The sequence below is a fragment of the Melopsittacus undulatus genome, chromosome 11 (genome assembly GCF_012275295.1).
Source record: "Melopsittacus undulatus isolate bMelUnd1 chromosome 11, bMelUnd1.mat.Z, whole genome shotgun sequence".
Classification (NCBI taxonomy): Eukaryota; Metazoa; Chordata; class Aves; order Psittaciformes; family Psittaculidae; genus Melopsittacus; species Melopsittacus undulatus.
In genome coordinates this window covers 6,528,681-6,553,521 of record NC_047537.1, presented here as the reverse complement: position 1 = coordinate 6,553,521, position 24,841 = coordinate 6,528,681, and the positions used below count along the sequence as shown (strand labels likewise).

The following is a 24,841-nucleotide window of genomic DNA, read 5'->3' as shown; positions in this document are numbered from 1 at the left end:
TTTACAAATGCTTCTGAACTCTTTATGATTTAATCTTGAAAATGCAGACATTTTCCATGGTACATAGAAAAAGGGAAGTTTGTTTCAAAGAAATAAAACAAATACCCTGATAGCAGAACTGGAATTAAAACTGCCCCTATGCTATGGTTTTAGATTTAGCCATTATAATTTGGTTTTGTCCCACTGTCTTCTTGCTATCGTAATAAATAGCTACACTTACAGAGGTTAAACAAGAGCTTTTTTATTCCATCAGAGATGAAATTAATATTCCCAGGCTCACTCTAGCTAATTGGAACTCTTCCCAACATCATTTATAATATTTTGCAAGAATTGATAAAGTTTGAACCTGACCTTTTTCTCTTGAACAGCAATAGAATGGAGATAACACCCAGAGATTCCAGTCAACCTCCTCTAGGTGACCCAACTCATAGGGAACACCAAATAACCCCACGCTTCTCCTACATGAAATTTGTTTCAGATCTTGATTATGACATTGTAAGCTTCTCTACTGTGCTCACTGAATTGTGCTTTCTAGAAGCCTCCTTGTAGCCTAACAAGTAAGTCCCCTCTCCATTTCATATCTATACTACAAAGCATATCTCTTTGGAGGAGCTTGTGGAGAAGGTCCTTCACCACCAAACTTCACCACTCAACCCCTTTCCTGAAAAGCTGATCTGTCAGCCCTCACCTTTCAATCAAAACCTCTGAATTAAGTTAACCTTTGTTAGTGTTACCTGGGTCTGTATCATTATATGGTGCTACATAAACGAGTGACTAAAACTACTTTGCAGTGTTCACATTCATAAGCATAATGAAATTGATATCAAAGGCCAACACTGTCTCCAGGCTACAAAAAATGCTGTATCACCATAAAATTAAAGAGTATTTTCCTTTATACCTTGGCAGATCTGGGAAACACCAGTCTGACTGGCTGGTTTAGTACAGAGTAAGTGATTTAGGAGCTTCTCTATCAATGCAATAGCATGAAGAATGCTTTGAGAAATCCCCATTCCACTAAACTAAAGAAAGGTCATGGAGATTTCCCCCTTCTCCTGTCTGAAGGAGCTCACTGCTTTCTGAATACTGCTAATTCCTGATAGAAAATACCATCAGGAGACCGCTACTAATACCTTCCATGTCTAATTCATTCTTTAGGGAGGAGAAAGCATATATTGACATATATCAGTTTGTGCTATTTCTGTTTACTTCCAGAAAGAGCAGCAGACCTCTATCCCTATCACAAACACAGCTATAAAATCCCACACCTCCAGTTAAGTATACACAGTCAATGATGCAAAACAACTGTGAGTTTATGTATTTCTAGAACTTGACACAAACATTTCCAGCACAGACCACTCAGGATCACATTTGTTCTTCACAAGAAATGGAACTTCCTCCTTCCAAGGAAGCAGGTTATTAATGCAAAGAAATTTGGCGTTTTTTGGCTTTACACTATAAAAGGAGGAAACATGAAGCAACTCCCCTGTAAAGAGGCAATTTAAGCAATGGCTTGACAATAAATAGAAGAATAAACTCTCAACCACAGAGAGCAAGGAATTCAAAAAGCCATTGTTAAGAACAACCCTCTGGAACAGGAGAATGTTATGCAAAGAGATATAGTAACAGCAGAAGCCAACAATATTTGGCATAAAGGTCCATCTAACAACAGAGTGCAAGAGGCAAAACAGAGGGAAGCACTCACTGGTTCACCTACCCAGTAAGTAAGTGGCCTCTCGGCCTATAATGAACACACAAGAGTGGAGATACAGAAAGCCTCTAGAAAAATAGGCACTCTATAACTTCTAGGAAAAAACAGCCATTCTGTGGAGAGGATATTTTTCCAGGAAAGCTGAAAATACAGGTAGATGACACTATGAAATCTCAGACAACAGCACCAAGGCAGTACTGATTCCTAACTACTCCTAACTACTCCTTCAGGTTCAGTCACCCACCTTTTCCAGCAAATTTATTCTGCTGGTCAGGATTTCTTCCATTTCTTGCACCTTCTTTTGTGCCTCTTCTTTTACACGTTGCATTTCAGCATCACGACCCTGGGCCAAGCTTTCAACTGCCTTACTGAAAGGTCATAATATAGATAGAAATCTCATTACATATCAAAGTGGAAGACATTTAAAGTGAGACTGGCTAGCAGATTACACACAAGAAAGTGTCTACCACTTCATCTGTACCTCCTTGTCACTTTAAGGTTAAATACAAACATCTACACACTATATAGCAATGAGTCAGAACTTTGTGTCTTCTCAATCCAGTGCTGTTAAAATAACCTCCACCTCTTCACCTGCTGAGAAAATTAAGCTCTTAGCTTGACTTCTACAACAGGCATGCTAAGCCATTCTCAACTAGGGAGTCATATATGTACCTGAAAAATACAGTAGAATGAAGGAGATCAAAGTCACTCCACCCTGTGTAAGTAAATCAACATCGTTGTGCATTTAAGAATTCACACATGTGATTTCAGTAATGAATAATTGCATGATAAGTGCCCTTAAAAAAACACTTTTGGGGATCCTCATATTCCTAAAACATCAGGAAAAAAACAGAAGCAGGATCTTGGAAATCCTAAGTAACAGACACGAAGAAACACACTGGAACTTACGAGGCTTTGATAAGCAGCTTCTCCCTCTCCTGCAGATCACGCTTCAGACTTTCAATCTCAACTTTCAGCTCAATGTTCTAGGACAAAAGAATTAAGGTGTGAGGGAAGAGCTCAGAGGTCACCCTACCCAAAAGTTATCGGCAATGTGCAGATGACTTCTTGTTGGAACCAGCAAATATAACATATCAGTGGGCTAAGAATAGCATAGAGATATTTAAGCTTTAAAAGACATATTTTGCAAGCTTCAGGACTGTCAGAGATCTCAGAAAGCATTTAGGACCAATGTATTAAAGCAAGACAAACCCCCTACATAAACTTTACTATAAGGACCAGTACTGCAGATCAGCATAGGGAGTTACTAAAGCTTTCAATGCATATTTTTTTCTTTGACCTAAGATATATTCTGTGTTCTTTAAAAAACCTGATTGTATCAACTATGGAGATATTTAATAATCACAAAATTACTCTGTTAACAGCCCAAGAAAACAACTCAGGACATAAGTACACCCTGTACAAAGAACAACTGCAGGTTTAAAGACACCATTTCAGTAGGTCAACCATTACAAAACACCAGTGTAGAAGACTAGGACAGAACACCCACCAGCAATATTCACTTGAAACCATGACCTAGCTAAACATCAATTTATAACTTAAGTCTTTTGGTGTTTGTTGCAGTAGTCAAGTTTCCATCCTATTACGGAAAAGGGATCTGATGCAAGCACCTGTTACAAATAATACGCTACTGAATTACCAAAGTCATTTTTTTCCCTTCTAGAACGCAGGCACCACCAAAGGTGCTTCTTATCATCTGCAAACCTGAAGTAATAAGGATACAAAACATACCACTTGACTCTTCAAACTTCTTCAAACTTATACAGACCAGTTTCTTCCACAAACTGACATAGATTTCCTGAATCCAGTACAAATATGCATTCTTTCAGCTCAGAGCAATAAAACTAGAAGCCATACACAATCCTAATAAAACTTTTACTTGCTTTAAACCACCTCCAAATAGCTGAACTGACACCTGATAAACCCAGGAAAGAATAGAGGGTGAACTGAACTGCCTGACAGTAGAAAGCAGAGCAACTACATACCAAACTCACAAGTGTGCTGCTGCCTCTGTTTCCCATTCAGTATCTGATTTGCATAGTACAACTACCAAAGATTCATAGCCATTCAGTGGAAACATAACATCTTAGTCTGTCCTATAACTATGGACACTCATGCATTTGCAACTCATTTTTCCACACCTTATACCGGTTCTTTAAATTTAGTTATTACTGGAAAGGATTAGGCCATAAGAAAACTAACTCTTCAAAAATATATACTATTAAATTCTTCTAAATGCATACAATTTTGTATATTTCTTCAGTGGGACCATCAAACTTCTGCTGCATTCGTTCCTCCAGAAAGTATATACGAAGCTTCAGGTTGAAGTTCTCTTTTTTCAGACCAGTGATTTGCTGTGAAATAGGAAAGAAAAGGAGAAAATTATGGCATGTGTTTCAAATCAAGTAAGCTAAATAGTGAAAACTACTAATATTTAGGGTTGCTTTCCACAGTGAAAGATTGGAATTCATACAATCATAGAATCAACTAGATTGGAAAAGACTTTAAAGATCGTCGAGTCCAACCATTTCCCCAGGACTGCCAAGTCTACTACTAAACAATGTCACTGAGGGCCTTATCTACACTGGATACAGCTGAATGATATGTGTGGGTGATGCACATATATATATAAATTCAAATTGTGAAGGTGTTAATACCAGCATACGACATCCAAATGAAAATGAAACATCCTTCCCTCCAAGACAGCACCACCAGGGAGCTGCAAACACGCCAAGCTCTTCAATGGGTTTCTATCTCCTACAACTTCAGCATGCATCACATTTTTCTCCTACCATTCCCCATCTCCATTCCTCGCCTGACCAAGAAGAAATCCCAGCCTACCCCTTCAGAATGCCTTTGGGGTTTGTTTTTTGTTTTCATTTTGGTTTTAAGATACAGAGGCCCATTGGCACACACATAAATTTGTAGGTTTGTGTGAGACGTTATTGTTTAGCTTGTGTTTAATTTTAGCCCTGCAAAACTCAGAGACACCGGTAATTAAGCAAATACTTATAAAAGGTATTGTTTAAACGTATATAATACATGCTGTTGTGCAGACAGTGCTTTTTAGAACATTCCTTCTTTAAGTACTAAAACGTTGTCTGACTTTACACAAAAAGAATCCAAGAGTTTGGAGGGTTTTAAATCTAAAAAAAATAAGTCGTTCTTTCTTTCATAAGAAAGAACTTGAACAAAACAAGACATCGTGTTGAAACAGAAGCATTTTCTTGGCAAAGGCATGGGCTGGCAGCCTCCTCACAGGAGGAAAAGCCACAGGCATACAAAGCACATGCGCCCAATCGCACACCAATAAAACCTTTATCCCATCACATACTTCATAGTGCAATCTTTGGTTATGGTTTTTACCCTTCCTAGTAGGAGCAGTAACATAGTTGATGGTTTCATTAAAGAAAGGAGTCTCCCTCTAAATTTCTTCTAAGGAACTAAGCATGAAACATTCATTCAAATAAGCCCTGTGTCCCCTGCCAGATGCTTTCAGCAAAAGGAAATCTAATATGTTACAGAGCTACTAATCAAATATTTATGTAGGCTCTCCCAGAACAGCATTGTACCATTTGTGAGAATTATTAGCAATACAATTCTTCAAATATTTGGCTTGTGAAACCTAAAATGATCTTCTAATGGCAGAACCTGTATCTGCAGACAATTCTGCAGTTCAATCATCTGCCCAGCGAGGTGCCTCAGCATTATTCATGCTAGTAAATGTCATCCAAGGCTTTGAAAACACCCTTCACAACATCAACTCTATGGCCCATGCACACATCCTGAAGAAGCCTGTCTTAAGTGGCAATACATGTAAGTTAACTTGACCCTTGTTTCCCTACAATTCCAACTGGATGATCACAAACAGTAGTGGACAAACTTGAACAATGTGCATTGTAACTGCTTAAAGCATAATACTTCAGGAGTATAATGTGGCATCTTGAGTAACTGGAATGACTCTTTCAGAACATTCAAATGGATGTACGCATGAAAACAATGCAACTTTGTGTTTGAATTCACGTGACTGAGCCCAATGCAGAATATTGCTCAGAACTAAAATCCTTATTCAGTCAGGAAAGACATGAAAGACCTTCTAAAGCAAGGCTGCAGAACTGTGCTAGATCTTACATGTCCTGCTGGCAAGCTCAGCTCTTTGTTCAACTCATGAGAGCAGACCTTACAGCATTTGCTTTGAGGCTGCTGGGTTTGGGTTTTCTATGCTGTCAGCAGGTTATTCCTAACAGATAGTCCCTGTTTGTTCATTCAGAAATAGTCCAAAGATGCTCTGAAACGGTATTAGTTGAACTCCTTGCTAGAATTCACTCATACAACCCAGTCTGAGTCAGAAAGAAAGAAACAATTTCAAAAGAACTCAGTATATCTTAATTCTGCTCACATATATTTCAGTGGCAACAGAATTAAATCAAAGAGCTTAAGGGTACTGTTTTTAAAAGGCAAACAAAACAGACTACGCAACCATAAACCAAGCAGTGAAACAAATGTTGTCTCTGACATTCAGTTGCTCAGAGGAAAGTTAACTCAGGCAAGCTACAATTAAAAAGTTATAGCTTAATAAAAGACAATGTGTAAAATGTGAGCAAGTTCACGCTGCAAAAGGATTTTAATGGCAATCAGCTCAACTCAAGCATTTAAAGACTCAGTCTTAATTCCTTTCTGCATTTTGATTTCTGTATTTAACAAAGGAATGAAAGAAGAGAAATAGCAGACTGTTCCTGAAAAGAAAACCAGAACAAAGCAATACACTCTACACAGAATACTCTAGACAGCATGGCAGCAAACATCACTTGCCTAGCTTGGTTTAGCTCCTTACCAAGTCTGAATAAAGCCACTTTTATGCCAAATAGCATCTGTCAGCAGAGGCTGTGGCTTCACAGCACAACACAGGTTTTGCCAGCAGAGGCCATTTTAACAAGACAGCAAAACTGAAAGTGGGTTTGGGGAGGCAAGAAATGAACACACATACACTATGACATAGTTCCCTAACTTGGTACTAATTGTCCTTTCTACTCATTAACATCTAACAATAATGAGCTCCTCAATGAGAGATGTCCTTCACTTTGCCCATGTATTCACATGTTCTACCACAAGGTGGTCCCCCCCCATCGTAAGAAAGTGGGACAGACCCTAAATACTAACAAAATCTACACCTCTAACATCACCGAGATCAGCATCATCTCCAGGATATGGAGATGGTCCATATATTATCCTTTTATAAACATAAAAGGACCTTTTCTACATGGATCCACCCTTTAGTCCATTCAAGGCTCAGTATACCCATCTTGTTCTTTGAGCTGCAAGGAAAGGAGCCCACTCCTTTCATTACTTCCTTCTCATACCTTGTGTAAATCACATAGACTCAAAGATCACCAAACTGATGCAGCAATATAAATACGTATACACACACAAACCACCTCCACGCAGGAGATATCAGCTTTACCTGCTAGTTCAGATTTGGTTTAAAGTGGGATAGGGTCAGTCCAGAAACACATCTAAACACAGCTACAGCTGAATGCTTAGTAAATAATAAAAAAACAAGGATGGTAAATGCTCTTTTTTTCAAGTTTAGCTTTTCTGCCACCAGAAATCTTAGACTCAAAACCACAAGAAATATCTCTGTGTTTAATAGTGCTTAATGAGTTCTTGTTCCCTTACTTGAATGAACTTTTGAGCTTCATTATACTGTTGGCAGCCATAGAAGCCCATGAGAAGTTTAACAGCCCAGTTTAACATAAGGGGTCTGTACACACGAGGAACCCAGAGACATGTGAGGGCACCCTTTCTCCTCTACATCACACAGAGCAAACAACAACAGATTTTTCCTCCCTCCTATAACATTTTCCCTTGTGCAAACAAGCACTGCAGATAATAAACCACTTGCAGAATGTGTATACTAGACTTAAGTCCTGAGCACATATCACAGTAAGAGATTTTAAGCACATACTAATGCCAAGGCATGAGTCTTCCAATACATAAAAACAAAAGAGGAAGTGAAACAGACACAGACCAGGGCATTTCAAAACAAGCTTTAAATCCTGACCAAAGAGCAAAGCTTTTGCCTTAGAGGGACATTAGCCCACCAGAAACTGAAAGAGTTTAGAAGAAGCACTCATTTCAAACAGAACAATGCTACAAAAGGTAACAGCAGCTGCAGAAGCACACTAGAAACTGCAGACACTCGACACATCCTAAAGATAGCAAGCCACAGCCTTTATCTGCAGCAGTCATCTCAGTGTTCGGACTGCCTTCCCCTCTACAGTTTCTTCACACAGCCATAAGAACTTGAGTTGAACAACTTAAAGCTGAACACAGTTATACCCCAATCAAAGCAGCATTCAGCAGCTATAGAAGATTAGCTTATACAGTTTAAATAACCAATACAATTCCTATACGGTTTTAAAAAAACTAACGTTTTCCTTTGGATTTTAGTAAGTGCTGAAACCAGTTTTATCTACAGAATTATCACAATGATACCAGACCTTTACAGCAAAAGTATTTCAAGCAGAATCATACATAATTATATAGTTAAAAAGTATTATACACAGTCTAAAAACCACAATTCCTCTACTAGCCTAAATGAAAATAGGCTTGATGCTCCCTTGAAATACATCAATTGCAGACTTGCAAGCCAAGTTCTTATGTTTCTGGTGACTGCACGACTTTTCAAGCAGAGGGTGCCAATTTTGTTTCACAACTTCAGAGCAGCAGTTGGCTGATCTCAGCAACACGTTTTTGCCTCTGTTCTCGAAAGCAATACTTCAGAAACAGAGGTTCAAAGCACAGCCAGCCAGTCACACCTCTGACAGACAAACAAACCTGACCCAGGGAGTCAACACTTGAGCCAGCATGTTAGATATATCTTGGCCATAAATATATCACTGAGTCTTATAGTAAAAGTCTGCTTACATTTTCATAGTCCTTCATGGTCCGAGCTCTAGTTGGTGAGACTGTGTCTTCTGCCACATCTGGTAACACTAGGTATTTAAGAAGACAGAACAAGTTCAGACAGCAGAATCTCTAAGCTGGGCTTCAAGTTGGCAACAGCAAAGGCCTAGCTAATCTCAACATAGTAAAAGTACATCACCTCTGGGGAAGTGAAGGAGGCGTTTTTCTTGCCCCTTGTTCACATTAAATGTTAGTGCTACTAACTAGTTAGCACCTAGATTTCTTTCTGATCACAGCAAGTTCTCTACTACTTAAGCTCCCAAGTTCCAAATTCACCCATTTAAACCAAAATGTGCACTGAAATCAAGCTATGTGAGGTGCATTTTCAATACTCAGAGCAACTAGAGGAGTCCTGTGTTAGAATTAAGTTCTATTAAACCATCAGAAAGCAGTTCAAATCTCAGTACCTTACTAATAAGAGGAGAGGGCTCCACCTTAGACAAGGGGGCTCCACCATAGACAGAGGAAATGACCAGCATATACGTTTCTAAAGCATAATTTACATGCACTTAAAGCTTCCTTTTGGACACATATTCTGTTACATTGAACTTGCTTCCACTCAAATACGTGAGAGCAAGCTTTTAATGAGAATAATGAGACTGTATGAAACACTTATCTTCAGTGTAAAGAAGAGGTAGCTGAGGATTGATTCTCATACTAACCACAAGGAAACACTTCATTTAAAGCATTTCCCAAACTGCTATGTAAGGTAGTGCCACTTTAAAAATAACCTAAAACTCAACAGCAGTGATGTTCTAATCAGTTTCACAAACAGCTTGCCTAGAGCACAGGCAGAACACAATAAAGTTCTTTTGCAGCATGGGTATGTTTCTTACATGCATTTCCTTTTGTGAGCAAACAGACCCTTGTGGTAAACCATAAAGTCTCAGTTTCAGTTACCTACTTCATCTACACAACGAATTCAGCCAAGTTATGCTGCTGGATACATGCATGTAAAGAGAAATCAAAACCATACACCTTGAATGGACATAACGGAACACAGACCAGTTATCACCACAGCTAGAAGGCTTCAGAGCAGTACTTTACAGACATTCAGCTCTAAAGTGTTTCAAGCAAGCCTCCCACACCTGAAGACCAACATAGTTACATGGCTATCATATAGGAAACTGTCCTGGATTGAAGCCTCTGTTCAACAGAAGGAGGCTTCTGAATCTGTGAATAGATAAAAGCGAAGATACTGAGTCTAGAACTAGCTACTTCAGGCAGGAAGTAACTGAAGAGCTGAACTGGAAAACCTGATGATACGCAGCATCCAACTTCCCTAAAACTAAGCACAACATAAAAGCATAGTATTGCCTTGCTGGATATTGTAAGTGTTTTAAGTACACGCTTCACAAAACCACCGATCATCTTATGTAAGACTAAGAGCCATTATGACCACAGGCAACAGAGCAGACAGCGGTAATTGCAGCAGTTGCTGGTGGTTTATAGCCTTAAAAAGACACAACTTACAAAAAGCTGCACCACTTAAAGGCATTTACTGACTTTTTGCATAGATCACAAAATGGTTTGTGTTGGAAAGAACCTTAAAGCTCATCCAGTTCCAACCCATGGGCACCTTCCACTGGAGCAGCTGCTCCAAGCTCCATCCAACCTGGCCTTGAACACTGCCAGGGATGGGGCAGCCACAGCTTCTCTGGGCACCCTGTGCCAGCGCCTCAGCACCCTCACAGGGAACAGCTTCTGCCTAAGAGCTCAGCTCAGTCTCCCCTCGGGCAGGTTCAAGCCATTCCCCTTGGCCTGTCCCTACAGGCCCTTGTCCCAAGCACCTCTCCAGGTTTCCTGCAGCCCCTTTAAGCTGCTCTCAGGTCTCCCCTTCAGGAGCTTTCTCTTCTCCAGGCTGACGAGCCCAGCTCTCTCAGCCTGGCTCCAGGGCAGAGCTGCTCCAGCCCTCTGGCATGAGGGCAATTCCCAGACCAGCACCGAGCTCCGGGCAGAGGCAGGCGGGCTCCTCCTCGGGTGCCGCGGGTACCTCACCGCCGCCTCCCGGACCACCCGCCCTCCATCCATCCATCCATCCATCCACCCTTACCGTCGCCGCCGGCCGGACCGGGCTGGGGATCCCGGCAGGAGACCTCCGGCAGCTGGGACACGCTGAAGAGGAAGGAGAACACCGCTGAGGACAAGCGCTGGGGGTCCCGTCCCCACGACACCCGCTCGGGGCCGGAGGGCCCAGCCCCACCACATGCACCGGAGGGATGGAGGAGCCGCGGGCCCGGCGCCTCAGCCCCCCGGCCCGCCTACCTGCCCTCAAGCTCCACGGGCAGCGTCGGGTCCTCCCCCGGCAGCGAGTCCATGGCCCGCGGATCCCACCAGCCGCAGATCCGGCTCCTTTGTGCGCGGCTTTGGCGGCTTCGCTGGAATTCAAACAGCCGCAATCGCTTCCGCCATCTTTGCGTCGACGGAGGTGAAGCCGCTGAAGCCACCGCGGATAAGCGTAGGGAGCGGGCATATAGAAACTGAAGGGGAACCGCCATGTTTGGTGAGGGCAGTGGCTGAAGTGGAGCGGGTAGGCGCCATGTTGGCTGAGGGCAGAGCGGGGCGGGGTATGGTGGAGACTGCCAGCTGGGCAATGAGGGAGAAAGGCGTCGGGCGCCATCTTGAGTGAGGGAAGCCAGGGCGACATCAGCCAGCCGCCATGTTGCTTTCTAAGGGAGACAGGCGGCGAGAAGCCGCCGTGTTTATTGAGGGCACAGCGGCTGCCACCTTTGTTGAGGGCAACCCTGTGGCGCCTGTGTGAGAGATGGCGATGGGACGGGGCTGAGTGACGGAGGGGCCGCCGCCTCTCCCCGCCGCCTTCGGTGCCAGAACTCCGCGTTTGGAAGAGGCTTTTGTGGGGTGCGGTGGGCCCCACGCTCCTGCCAGAGCCGCCGGAGCTGATTGTTCCCATGTCCTCCTCGGCGCCAGGCCTCTGTCAGGCTTGGAGAGAGAAAGAATGGCGCTTTCATTTCCCATTCCAGTCACTCTTCTCTGTGGCTGGCAGGGATGACAATCCGCGAAGCCAGCTGCTGTCAGCACCCGTCCTGCGCTCAAACAGGACGATCTTGAAACAATCAGGGATGGGGATTGTAAAGCAAAGAGCTAAGCCTTGCAGCTTTCCCACTTTGTAAAATGGAATTACATTGAACTTTCAGGCAGCTTGTGAAATACGAATTCAGTGCTCTAAACAAGATAACAGGGTTTTATTGAGGGACAAAGTCCATAAAGCAAAAGCAAACAGCGCTGGGTGCATGACCATAGCCAGAGGTGCAAATGATTAGTATTTGTTATGGGTTTATATACTTTCACAATTCCATTAGTCACATCCATATCCATAATTCCTGTGTATAGGCAGGGAACGTTATAACTATGTCCAGTAATTTATTATCGTAAGTCTCCTCCTCTTGGCTCTTCAGTGATTGTGGGCAGGGGTCCTGAGGATGAAGTAAGCAGTCTTCCTCACAGTGTACCTTTCACCTTTGGCACAGTTGGACGCCCCAGTAATCACACAACTCACTAAAACCAACCATATCTGTAATTATTCTGATAACTAACAAAGATGTAAAACAGTGTGACCTTCCTGCACAATTTATAGCAGGACAGGCAGACAAGGAGTATCCCAAGGGAGCAGATGTTTGGGATGCTCTGCCTCTAAACTACCTGATGAGCAGAAGGATGGTGTGAAATAACTCATTCATGTTTAGGTCACTAAATCTTGTTATCTCACCACAGACTTACAACACAAACATTGTTCTTTAAAGCTAAAGATGCATTAGAGGACCAGTGTGAAACAATTAACTCACATTTAGTGGGGCCACTGAATTCCACAGGCTAACAACATAAACATTGTTCTCTTTCTACAACCTAAGTGAAGCTAAGAAGTACTTTAACTCTATATTTTACAGGCACTAGCTTTTCTTATGTCAAGCATGCAAACACACACTCCCGCCCGTTCCTTTACAGATTCTTCTACTATGCGACTCTGTTTTGCTCATCCTGTGTCTTTATTGAGCTTTTTGTTACTATAAACTTGTATAGTTCTATCCACATAACCACACCTGTGATTTGCGAAAGCCAATACATTGATGTGTTTGTCACCCTGAGATGAGATCCTAGGAAGAAGTTTGTCCCTGGCAGTGTTCAAGGCCAGGTTGGACACAGGGACTTGGAGCAAGCTGCTGCTGTGGAAACTGTCCCTGCCCATAGCAGGGGTTTGGAACTGGATGAGCTTTGAGGTCTTTTCCAACCTAAGCCATTCTAGGATTCCATAATTATTCCAAATCGTCATGGTGCCCTGTTCACTCCATTTTCTGCATGAACCCTTCCCAGGTCTACTTGCTATTCAGAACAGCTTCAAGCCTGTAAAATGCACTAGACCGGTGGCAGTGGCCATTGCAGCCACTGGATGTGTAGGATCATGGAGGGCTTCCCATCTCTACTTCTGTCTTTCAACTTGATGTGTACAAGTGCATGATGGAGCAGCTGTTGGTGCCCCAAATTGCCAGGAAACACCAGGCTCTTCTTAGCACAATTAAGCTTTTAAGCTCCTCTCTATCCCACTGACCAAGCCTAAAGCTTTCCATCTGCGGTCTGATGACCCAAAGTGTTCAGTCATTTCAACTCCCCCATAGGCCCTTGAGAGACATTTGTCACCTTATGTGACTGGGTCCCCTTCTGCAGTGGCTTCACCTGCTGAGCTGAAGTTCAGTTTGCAAAATCATGTCTGCCATCGGGCACCAGGGTGCGATCGGTCAGTCTGAAACATGGCTTCACTCCTTTACAGAGCAGATCTCCACAGAAGAAGTGAGCCTACTTACTGGGAGGATGGTACCAACTGGCTCATGTTTAAGGTTACAGTAGTGTCTTATGTATTTGGTACATGCCATTAAATCAGCAGCCATCAGTGTTTACTACAGGACACCAAGCAGTGTGGCTCTGTTGATATGCTGGAGGGAAGGAATGCCATCCAGAGGGACCTTGACACGCTTGTGAGGTGGGCTGATGCCAACCTCATGAAGTTTAACCATGACAAGTGCAAGGTCCTACACCTGGGTCAGAGCAATCCCAGGCACAGCTACAAGTTGGGCAAAAAGGAAATTCATGGTAGTCCTGCAGAGAAGGACTTGGGGGTGTTAGTCAATGAGAAAATGAACATGAGCCAGCTTCAGTGTGTGCTTGCAGCCCAGAAAGCAACCATATCCTGGGCTGCATCAAAAGGAGCGTGACCAGCAGGTCGAAGGAGGTGATCCTGCCCCTCTGCTCTGCTCTCGTGAGACCTCACCTGGAGCATTGTGTGCAGTTCTGGTGTCCTCAACAGAAAGAGGACATGGAACTGTTGGAACAAGTCCAGAGGAGGCCACGAGGATGCTCAGGGATTGGAGCACCTCCTGTATGAAGACAGGCTGAGAAAGTTGGGGCTGTTCAGCCTGGAGAAGAGAAGGCTGCATGGAAACCTCAGAGCAGCTTCCAGTGCCTGAAGGGGGCTACAGGGATGCTGGTGAGGGACTATTCATTAGGGACTGTAGTGACAGGACAAGGGGTAACAGGTTTAAGCTTAAACAGGGGAAGTTTAGATTGGATATAAGGAAGAAATTCTTTACTGTTAGGGTGGTGAGGCACTGGAATGGGTTGCCCAGCGAGGTTGTGAATGCTCCATCCCTGGCAGTGTTCAAGGCCAGGTTGGACAGAGCCTTGGGTGATACGGTTTAGTGTGAGGTGTCCCTGCCCATGGCAGGGGGGTTGGAACTGGATGATCTTAAGATCCTTTCCAACCCGAACTATTCTATGATTCTATGACACATTATTCACTGCCCATGTGATGTGGGCACAGCACCTCTGTGTCTGCAGAGCCATTGTTTGTGTCACAACTTACTATTTTTCGAAAGGAAATCATCAGGATCCTCCTGGTTATCACATCATGGAGTGGTTGCTTGGTGGACAAAGGCATATAGATATATAGATGTATATACACACAGACACAATGCAAAACTTCCCTGGTTATCTGCATTGCCCAATCTGCAGCAGCACCAAGAAGCTGTGAGGAGCAGAAGGGGCTGGGAAGTGCATTGTTTAGAAGCAGTTAACAATTTGCCTCCTGATAATCTGCTTAATGTTGTTTAACCGTATCTTAATTAGTAACACATTTGGGGAGATTACTCTAAATCCTTGTGTTAGGAAGCTGTATTGGAATGATGCTTCCTTACTTTACAAGGCAGCCTGAGATCCTGACAGCCTGAGAAATAAAAGTACTAAATGGAGCTTAGGAGAGAAAAGTCTGGTGAGTGTAACTGTATGGATGAGCTGTTCATCCCAAGGAGCAGGATGAAATCCAGCAATTCAGAGTGCTGTGGCTAAGGTGTGATGGTGGCATAAGGAGGACAGATGTCACCATCAGCTGATTATGGGTCCTCCTTCCCATCCTGTCCTCAAGTCCCTTCTCTGGGGACCTGGCTCAACATTCAGTTATCCCTCCTCCTGTTACAGTTCATAGTGGAATTCCTCCTAAGCTATGTCACACACAGTCAAACTGTTCTGCTAATACAAACCAGGTCTCAATAAACTCCCTGTACTTATACAGCTCTGGCTCAGTTAAACATTTGAATGAACACTCACTTTTAAGTGCTTGCCTAATATATGCCAACTTACCTCTCCAAGTTCTTTACTTAGTAAGAGTTAGACATAACAATCAGCAGAAAAGACTGCCCTTTAGCATTTGTATTGGCTTCTGCACCAAAAAATCCATTTCCTAACCCTGACAAGTGAGAAAGAAATGCAAGTTTTCTGTAGGTCCTTTTACAGACAGTACCAGAATGTCAAGGACTATTGATGCACCAGATAAGGATTTCAGAGCATCTGATAACATGCATTTCCTTTGAAAGACCCATTGTGGTCAGGAAGAAAAATCCAATACGGTGTCCTCTTCCAGATTCTAGCTTTGCTCTGTGGGTTTCATTGTTAATGACTGCATAAATCCATGACAAATTACGTCTACGGGAATGTTACAGACAACAACAGGGAAGCACGCATTGATGTTTATGTAAGTAGCTGAAATCTGGGATGAATAAGAAGATAACAAAACATCGTAGGACTCCTTTTATAGATGGATTATCTGACACAGAATGTCAGCTGTACTTAGAGCTGATGTTAAAAACCATTTTTGTGCCCTGGTTCTCTCACATCCAGGGGTGTAATGAAGGAATAATTCTCTGTGAACCAATGTCATTTAAGATCAGATTCAATCCTTTAGGTTTCAGTCCAGCTCTGGTTGCCATCAATGGAAAGACTCCTGCTGAACTTGAAGGAACAAAAAACAAATGCAAAAATCCAAGTGGCATAGATACAAATTATATACATTTATTTTTATTCATTTTAAATAACATTCTTCTGTATAAATTCTGACATATATTCAAATCATACACTTTTTATTTTAGAAATGCATTTGTAAGCATAGCATATGCTTAGGAGACACCTTATTTGGATGCGTAGTAAGACTGATTGGTTTCAGTTGGGAGCAAGTACAGCTTTTAAGGCCCACATTTCTCTTATCCATGCCTCTGACACAAAGAGCAGAGTCCTGTGGGAGCTCATTTTAAAACTTCACTTGACAGAGAAACTAATTTTTATATCCTTTATTTAAAGGAGACTGCAAACTTCCCCCACATTTCCATTGCATGTAATGGTTAAGGTAACACGGTTGTAGAGCACTGAACTGGCCCAGGACACCCAAAGGATGCTGACTACATCCCCTCCTCTTTCATAAAAGGCTTCCAGTGTGCCAAGTTTGCCTGGTCCAAGGGAATTCTCAATCCAGTGGTGACATTTCCTCACAGCTCCCCAGGGCTAGTGCTCCACACAGTTATTTCTAGCTACAGTGGTTCATAAGATTTGAGATAATCTATTCCCATTAACCCAATCACACTTTGCATGTCTATTGCATTCTGTGCTTACCAAATGCTCTCCTAAGTTGTGAGCCATCCAGGCTGCCCCACACCTTTGACATATCATTGCTTTTTGCCCTTTATCCACTCCATTATATCCTCTTGCCTCCAAGTTACTTGACTGTTGAACTCACCCCATCCAGACCAGCTGGGTCCACAGGGCCCTCACGACCCTGAGGATTGTGCCTTTAGAGCTGGTTTGCCACCTTCACCCAGCCCTTATCGTACCTTCTCTATGTTCTACAGCCACCGTACCATGCCATCGACCACCTTTCTCCAGGAGAGCCACACAGCAGCATGCCCACTTAGAAGGTGAAGCATGGTGGCCCTTCAGCAATCCTACATGTATCTGTATTGCCACACCAGTCCTAGAAGTCATCCAGATGCCTTCTTCTTGTCTTGCTAACTTGAGTCGGACCTCAACACAGCCCTTTAGGTCCATTTCTGGTTTACCTGCCCACACCCCATTGTGGCATAGGGCAAGCCTCAACATCTGGGAAGATTCATGACAAGTTATAACACGGCAGGTTAGTGGTCCTGGTGTCCTTTAGTACCCTGGCACGTGTGTGTTACTCTGCATCCCCTCAAAATGCAATGTCAACCTAAGCTGATAGAAGATACAACTAGCTCAGCTTCATCCTCATCTCCTGCAGTGCCCAGGGGACACTGCATGAGTGATGGAGAGAGCAAGGATCTCATCTCACACCACCAAAATCAAACATGAAGCTGTTCATTCTCTCTTTGCTGAGACATTGATCCCCTTTTTTAAGTGCTATTCCTCTGTGCCAAAGGCCTGGCTGGCTGGAGATGGCTGGGATTTTCCTGCTGAGTCATTTTGCCATCTGACAAGCACTGTCCCAGTGCCACATCCTCGCTGGGCTCCAGTCCCTGCTGAAGAACATCCTGTGCTTTCCTCTGCTATCCAAACCCAGGCAGACAGGTCCTCCCTGTCCGGCCAAGCTTCCCATCACATCTGTGGGGGACCATCTACATCCCTTCATCCAGATGTGCAACCCATAGCAGCACTGTTGTACCACCCTTCCTCGCAGACTGACTGTAAGGTATCCTGCCCTCCTCTTCTCAAACCCAGGGCTCAGACACAAAGTATTGAGGGTAATTTGGAGGCCAGAAGCAGCCCAGATGCAAACACCTCTCCTGCACTGTGGTAGGCACAGATTAGGAGGGCTCAGCATCTGAACTCACACTCTGATTTTGCAGATGTTATTTCTACAGCGAGGGAAAACTCAAGGCCTATTCCTGGTACAAAGTAGCCAACAGTAATCCCAAAATCTGAGGAAGAGGTGTTTTCTCTCTCTACCAAAATATTACGAAAACATTAAAGTGAACAATCCATCCTTCACTTAGCCTGCCAGCATTAGTCCCAGAAGCTAACACTTCCTAATTCACCCCTCCCCACCCTCTGAAGTGACCAAGTGCAAGCATATCCCTAAATCAGCACTGCTAAATAGTGACAACTTCCTGGAAATTTTCTGCTCTTCCGAAGTTTGATGAGTGACTCAAGGATTAGCAACATCCAGGTTTTCTCCTCCAATCCTCCCTTGTTTCCTAACTCCAAGTAACATTGCTCTGAATGACATTAGCCAAAGTTATTACCTAAACTCCGGGACCTCACCCAGGTCACATCAGCTCAATATCACATTCTGCCCTTGCAGTTGCCCTTGACCATCTTCAACTCTTCCCTTCTTACTTGCTATGCCCCATCTTTAAGCCAGGCAAGCAAGTTTTCGAGGCAGAAATGGCATGTTTGTGCATGTGTTTGAAGCACCTATCCTCCTCACCCCCCAAAAGTCTCCAATGATAAGAAAAGCCTCTGTGCAGCACCAGAAAGCAAATAAATATTCACCACATTCTTCCTATAATTTCTCATCTTGAGAAATCCATCCTTTCACCTGGCTCTGAGGATGCATCTGTCAGCTCCTGCTGACCTTTAGCAGGTACTTCATTTATCCTCAGCAGCAATTGCTTACAGAGCACCAACACACACAGGAATGCAGCTTTAGTTCTGAGGTTCCTCATGAGTTAGGCGAGAGGCTTGTTTCACACCCTGCTTAAATGTAATAGTATTGATTTTCATGGGCTGGACCTGGCACTCACCAGCACAAGGAGGGCACAGTGCCTGCCTTGAGGCAGATACCAAGTGAGGAGTGACCTCCCTGTATTCTGCTGCCCGTTAGTTGTTCTCCCCTTAACAGTGCACCAGCCTCCCATAGAAATCAGGGGAATCAGGGACACAGCTGATTCCCCATCACCACCACCTTGTGCTATGTACATTTCCAGAAAGCCTCAGTGCACTTTTAGCTTTTAAGCCTAGAAGCTCTTCACAGCTGAAAGCCATTCCCACCCCAATCCAGATGTTGTTGCTTTTGCCCTCCAAGAGGCTGCTTTCAGCCCTCTGACACGTCCCCCCTATCACTGTGCAGGACAGATGGGAATGAGATCCACTCACACCATGAGCAGCCGCTCTGGAGAAGCTCAGTCATTGAGATCAGGCTCTCAGTGCATTCATGACAGTGTAGTTGTAGTTTGTATGGAGATTTAAAAGCAAGTAACAGAATGGTACATCCAATTTTTGGATACTTACTAGGCGCTAAGTCATGGCAACACTGGTATTCACTCTGTATTTAAAGGAATGGGGAAATTTAACAGATGCAAGTAGGGAGCACTCACATGTGCTCTGAAAAAGAAAGTTAGTCAATGACACTAGAAGAAAAGCTTCAAGCAGTCGGTGTTTGCCAGAGTCCCAGCTCCAACAATATTGCCATCTAGTTTACAGTATTTTAAACAACCCTCGGGTTTTGTTTCCTTTTTAAACAACGCCACTAACCGCTGTACAGTTAAAATCTAGAGGATAAAATATGACTTGGGGGATAGGGGAGGTTCATGGGTTGGTTGTTGGAGGGGGGGTGTTTTTGGTTGGTTGGTTGTCTTTTTGTACAAATAATTACAAATACAATTCCAAGAAGATATATTACATTTTATATACAGAACACACCATTGCTATCAGGGTAAGGGTATTAAGCCTAGCTTTTCTTTTTACACGGCAACCCTGAGATGTCTTTGTCGTCTTCCCTTGCACAGAAACTATACAAGTTCATTAACTCCTTCTAGAAAAAACCAAAATGGATTGCTATGTGTTAATAGCATCATCACCCTGTATAAATACTCTGAAAGGGAAAAGCTTTGTCTCTTCCCTAACTCCAATGTTTTAACTCTTTATTTTTCCCCCGTTTCCCTGCTTAGTGGAAACTGATAATGGTGACTTTTTTCAAGTGTGCACCTCACTCCTCTACTTGCCTCTTGCTATTGCAGTGAACATCTCCCTTTCTCTTTTTGTCCTCCTTTTAAAACACATTTACTTCAGGAACTAAAATGAAGCCTTTCCTGAAAATCCACTGTTAATTCATGAGCTACTTCTCAAACTAAAGAATGAAGACATAAGTGTTAGGTTGGCTGGATATCAAGTAGCTTTTGATGAGTCATGGGTAGTGCTTTCTCCACCCTACCACTCCTTCATAAGAAAGATATTTCAGATCAGCATCATCAAGCGTTTAACAACAGTGAACTCTGTGGATCTTGATGGAGAACAGGACACTGAATGCACTTCACCATATTACCTGAAATTCGGATGTACTACGCTTTTTTCTGTTCACCTGCAAGCTACAGCATGCCCAGCATAAGAGTATCTGAAGAGCAAATCCCTCTGTGTGGAGCCTTGGCACGGATTCCTGATATCCCTTCAACAAGCCCCATAACTTTTCCAAGCCAACTTTGGAATAGCTGGATCACTGCTTTTAAGCTTTATAGTTATGCATGGGAGTCGTCAGCGTTAGCTGTCCATTCGGTGCGACTTCATTCCCATCATCTTCCAACAGCCCCGAAACGTCAGCATTGGGAATGCTGTCGTGGTAGCTGCTAAAACTGATGTTGTCCTCTTTGAGTTCAATGGTCCAAAAAGGAGCGTTGAGTTTTCTATTCTGATACTCACGGTACATGTAGACAGCACCCACAAAGCCCATTAGCAGGACCACAACAATGATGATAACTGTCAAGATAATGATGTTAAACTGAGTCCAGGACACATCCGCAAAAGCAGAAGTGCTGTTGTCAGAGGAACTCATGGGAAACAGCATCTGTATAGTTGTTGGTGACAACGTACTGTTTATCACTGCAGTTGAAAAGGATGTTGCCTTGGTGGCATTTGGAGCAGATGTTGTGAACTCCTCTGTTTCTGGCCCAAGAGTGGCTTCTACAAAACAAATGAAACATGGTCAATAAAAGCTAAGCTGGAGTTAAGCACAAATATAAGAGATTTGACATTTATATCACAGTTATTATGGCAATAAAGTCTAAACTGTTAAGGCTGGTATGTTTTCACAATAGCTTCCAGAAACAGCCAGGGTTGGGTTCTTTTAAGTAGTCCTGTGTATTAAGTAAGTGCTCACTGACTGCAGCATGCTTTGTAAAATCTGGGCATGGTGGGGTAGGTGCAATAGCCAAGATTCAGTGTTAGATACATTCACAAATCTCACAGCAAGCCCCAGTCTGTATAACCAGAAGCAAAAAGTAACCATATCATCCCCCTAAAAAGACTATGGATGTTCCCATGAAGCTTCTGAGCACAGCAGAAGCCAGTTTGGATCCTGGTTTGATTTCAGCTGCTGGCATTTGTCCACACATGAAGGATGAGAACATGGGAACTATCAGGCTGTGCCACAAGCTCAGTCTTCCTCTGCAGCCTGTTCCCAGGCACAAAACAGCCAAGAACCTGCCTTGTTTCCAGCAATGGGCTAACTCCCTTCTCAGACCTAGGAGTCAGCAACATGTTAACACTGGACATCTCACAAGTGGGATGCAAATTCATTACACCTTCAAACCAGTTAAGCTCTAGGCCTCAGAAAGCATGATAAAAGCCTGAGTATTAAGCTCCCAAACATAACTAAAATAGCATCTTTTCACAGGAATAACCTGATCTATTTTAGGTTCTCAAGTCCAGGCAACAAGAACCCTCCAGAAGCTGAAGTGTCAATCAACCAAAGTGTTCTCTACACCTATTGCTCCACAGGACTCTCTGCACCCTATTTCCCACTCTCTTCCATTTCTCATTGTCCTATCAGAAATATAACTTTATTTTAAACCCACTTACAGCTGCAGCAATTACAGCTGATGGTGCTGTTGTATTGATCCAGCTCTCCCAAAGAGAATGTCTACTAATTATGACTGAGGAGAGTCACTTCCAAAGGACTAATTTTGCACTAAGCTGCATCTCCAATGGCAACAGGAGCTGGAAATATTCAGCACATCTCTTACCATGGGTCCTCAGGGGAACTCCCACGAGTTAACTTTGGACTGCCACATTCCCAGCTCAGGCAATGGAGAAAGAAACTCCTATGAAGTGGGCATCACACACCTAATTTAGGCTCCTGTTCAGAGTCTCCTCCCTGCAGAAGCTCCTCCATTCTCTGCAGGTCCTGCCTGAAGTTGATAAGGATATTCAGGATGCTGAATGCCACAAAGGCATTTCTCTATGGGATCACAGGCAGAATTTTGCAGTAGGAAGCAACGTGACAGGAGCAAGAGGTTCCTGGATACAGCTTTGGGAGAAGGGCATGAGGAATTCGGTCATCCTTTCCAAATTCCTGTATTAACACTCAATTCTTGGCAAACCCTGGCTTGGGAGCTATAATTAGAAATAAAACCCCAGAACAGAAACAATGGCTGATTCACTAGCAAGGAAACAGGACTTTGCTGGGCTTTATTTGTGAGTCAGCATCAGCTCAGAGCTGGCAGGGGGACATGGGTGAAAACACTTCCTGGAACCGACGGTAACGTCATGGTGCAACAGTGCCCTGCTCTGAGCACAGGCTGTCGCTTTGAGCTGTGACACAGTGATGCCTGTTCCTGCTCACCAGAGCTGTGCCAACCCTCCAGATGTCCACAAGCAGCTCCTTGAGAGCAGCAGATGTTCAGTCAATGGGCTGCCTTGGCAGCTTTGACATGAGCGTCATATCCAGCTGCCTGATTGAAATGCAGGCCCTGCAAAGCTTCTGCTATGTCCCACAGTGAATGAATCCCAGCAGGAGCCAGGACTGTGCCAGCAGTCCCTGTGCCAGCTCTCAGGGATGGCTGTGATGCTGAGCTGGGTGGCATGGGGCCACTCTGCATCACTGAGTCCTTGCTGCTGTGCCTCACCAGAAACACCAGCCACCCATAGATCTAAAACACTAACTGGGGTCTAAACACTGACTTGGGTCATCCCACACATCCTGTGGGTATTCTCTCCATCAGCCTTGAAAGCACCAAAATCTTGGTCAGGTTTAAGACTCTGTAGATATTGGAGGTTGGGTTTAGCTTTATGCTGGCTTGTTTCAATGACAAGCATTTAAATAGAGACTTAGATCATCATCTGGGCGATGATTCTGCTCTAGAAGCCTCTCAAAACTAGGCTACTCAAATGCACTAGTGGTTTATGAAGATCTTAACCTAAAACTAGTTAAAACACAGTACCTCAGTGTGTCAATTTGAGGCAAATTGTGTGTAAGAAACTGGAAAGAAACTGTGTGCCTCTTTAGTTGCTTAATAAGAAAGGGGAAAAGGTACCAAGGAAACAGGAAGGCTAGAAGAGTGTGTCCCAATCCCTTTGAAAGGGGGCAGTCCTTCCCTACATCAGGAATTGGCTATAACAATGCCATTAAAATCAAACTGAATGGTGAAAACTGCAAGTCTCCAAGCCAAGCCATACAAGTGGATTTTAAGGCAGCAAAGTCATGCAGCTCTCTGCAGAGAGAGCTGTGCAGGGAGAGATAATGGGTGAGCCGATGCAAAAGTGCCATTTCCAGCCCTGTAACGGTACAGTTCCAGCTAATGAGCATTCAACTTTTCTGTATTGATCATCTCTCTGAGCAGAGCAGGATGCTGTGATTGCACCTCCAGAGAGCAGCATGGGAGTGACAACCACATTAGCTCCTAACAGAAGATCTGAAATAAATCTCTGCTGGTGACAAGGACAAATTCAGGCCCAGATACTTTCCCAGACTCTTGGGTTCTCTTATCTAATCCATAACACCAGTAACATTTCCATGCATGGAGCTGGAGATCCACCTTGTGGACCAAACTCCTGATAACCACTGAAGGAGCAACTTAAGAACCATTTTCTCTCATTTTACTATGAGTCTTCATGCTGTGCAGTAGCTTCTCTAAGTACCAGAGCCAGTTTGTGTCAGAGATGCTACATGCAGTGTCTTGGATGTGGATTGAAGACTGGTGAGAGTCTTCCAGTAAATTCTGGGGTATCTAAAATTTGGACCAAATAGTGTCTGCAGAGTATGAGGAGCGACAGGATTCATTATAAACACCCTTTCTAGGGAACTAGGTAATGCTGTTGGATGGACTGGTCAATAAAGATAATTCACTGGGCCCTAAGATCATGTATATCAAGCAATGTAAATCTGGAAACCTACATTTAAATGTCCTGCAAACAGCTTGTTCACTAGAGGTGCCTGCTGCAGTCTGGGGTTCAGGGAGGTTACAGATTTCAAAGCCAGTAGGCAACAACGTGGTCTGGTTTTCTTCCCTGTAACACAGGCTAGACAAATCTAAACCAACCTGAATAATAAAGGACATGGAACTGTTAGAACAAGTCCAGAGGAGGCCACGAGGATGATCAGGGGCTGGAGCACCTCCCATATGAAGACAGGCTGAGAAAGTTGGGGCTGTTCAGCCTGGAGAAGAGAAGGCTGCGTGGAGACCTCAGAGCAGCTTCCAGTATGTGAAGGGGCCTACAAGGTTGCTGGGGAGGGACTCTTCATTAGGGACTGTAGTGATAGGACAAGGGGTAACGGGTTGAAACTTAAACAGGGGAAGTTTAGATTGGATATAAAGAAGAAATTCTTTACTGTTAGGGTGGTGAGGTACTGGAATGGGTTGCCCAGGGAGGTTGTGAATGCTCCATCCGTGGCAGTGTTCAAGGCCAGGTTGGATGAAGCTTTGGGTGATATGGTTTAGTGTGAGGTGTCCCTGCCCATGGAACTGGATGATCTTAAGGTCCTTTCCAACCCAAACTATTCTATGATTCTATGATTCATAGCAGCCTGCCAGTATCTGAAGGGGGACACAAGGATGCCAGAGAGGGACACTTTATCAGGGACTGTACCAATAGGACAAGGGTGATGGTTTAAGCTGAAACAGAGGA

The 24,841-nt window shown here is 43.7% G+C and overlaps 2 protein-coding genes across 2 annotated transcripts in view; both read right to left on the bottom strand.

Moving 5' to 3' along the window:
* Positions 1–11,076, bottom strand: part of CDK5RAP2 (CDK5 regulatory subunit associated protein 2) — a 78,796-nt gene extending 67,720 nt beyond the window's left edge. The window contains exons 1-6 of the mRNA XM_031045891.2: positions 10,961–11,076; positions 10,749–10,810; positions 8,657–8,724; positions 3,973–4,083; positions 2,618–2,694; positions 1,953–2,076 (exon numbers count right to left, since the gene is read on the bottom strand). Coding sequence (XP_030901751.2) covers positions 1,953–2,076; positions 2,618–2,694; positions 3,973–4,083; positions 8,657–8,724; positions 10,749–10,810; positions 10,961–11,013 — 495 coding nt within the window. The 5' untranslated portion in view covers positions 11,014–11,076. The remainder of the gene's footprint in view (positions 1–1,952; positions 2,077–2,617; positions 2,695–3,972; positions 4,084–8,656; positions 8,725–10,748; positions 10,811–10,960) is intronic.
* A 4,947-nt stretch (positions 11,077–16,023) lies between these two features.
* Positions 16,024–24,841, bottom strand: part of MEGF9 (multiple EGF like domains 9) — a 48,236-nt gene continuing 39,418 nt past the window's right edge. Inside the window, exon 6 of the mRNA XM_034067740.1 lies at positions 16,024–20,899. Coding sequence (XP_033923631.1) covers positions 20,445–20,899 — 455 coding nt within the window. The 3' untranslated portion in view covers positions 16,024–20,444. The remainder of the gene's footprint in view (positions 20,900–24,841) is intronic.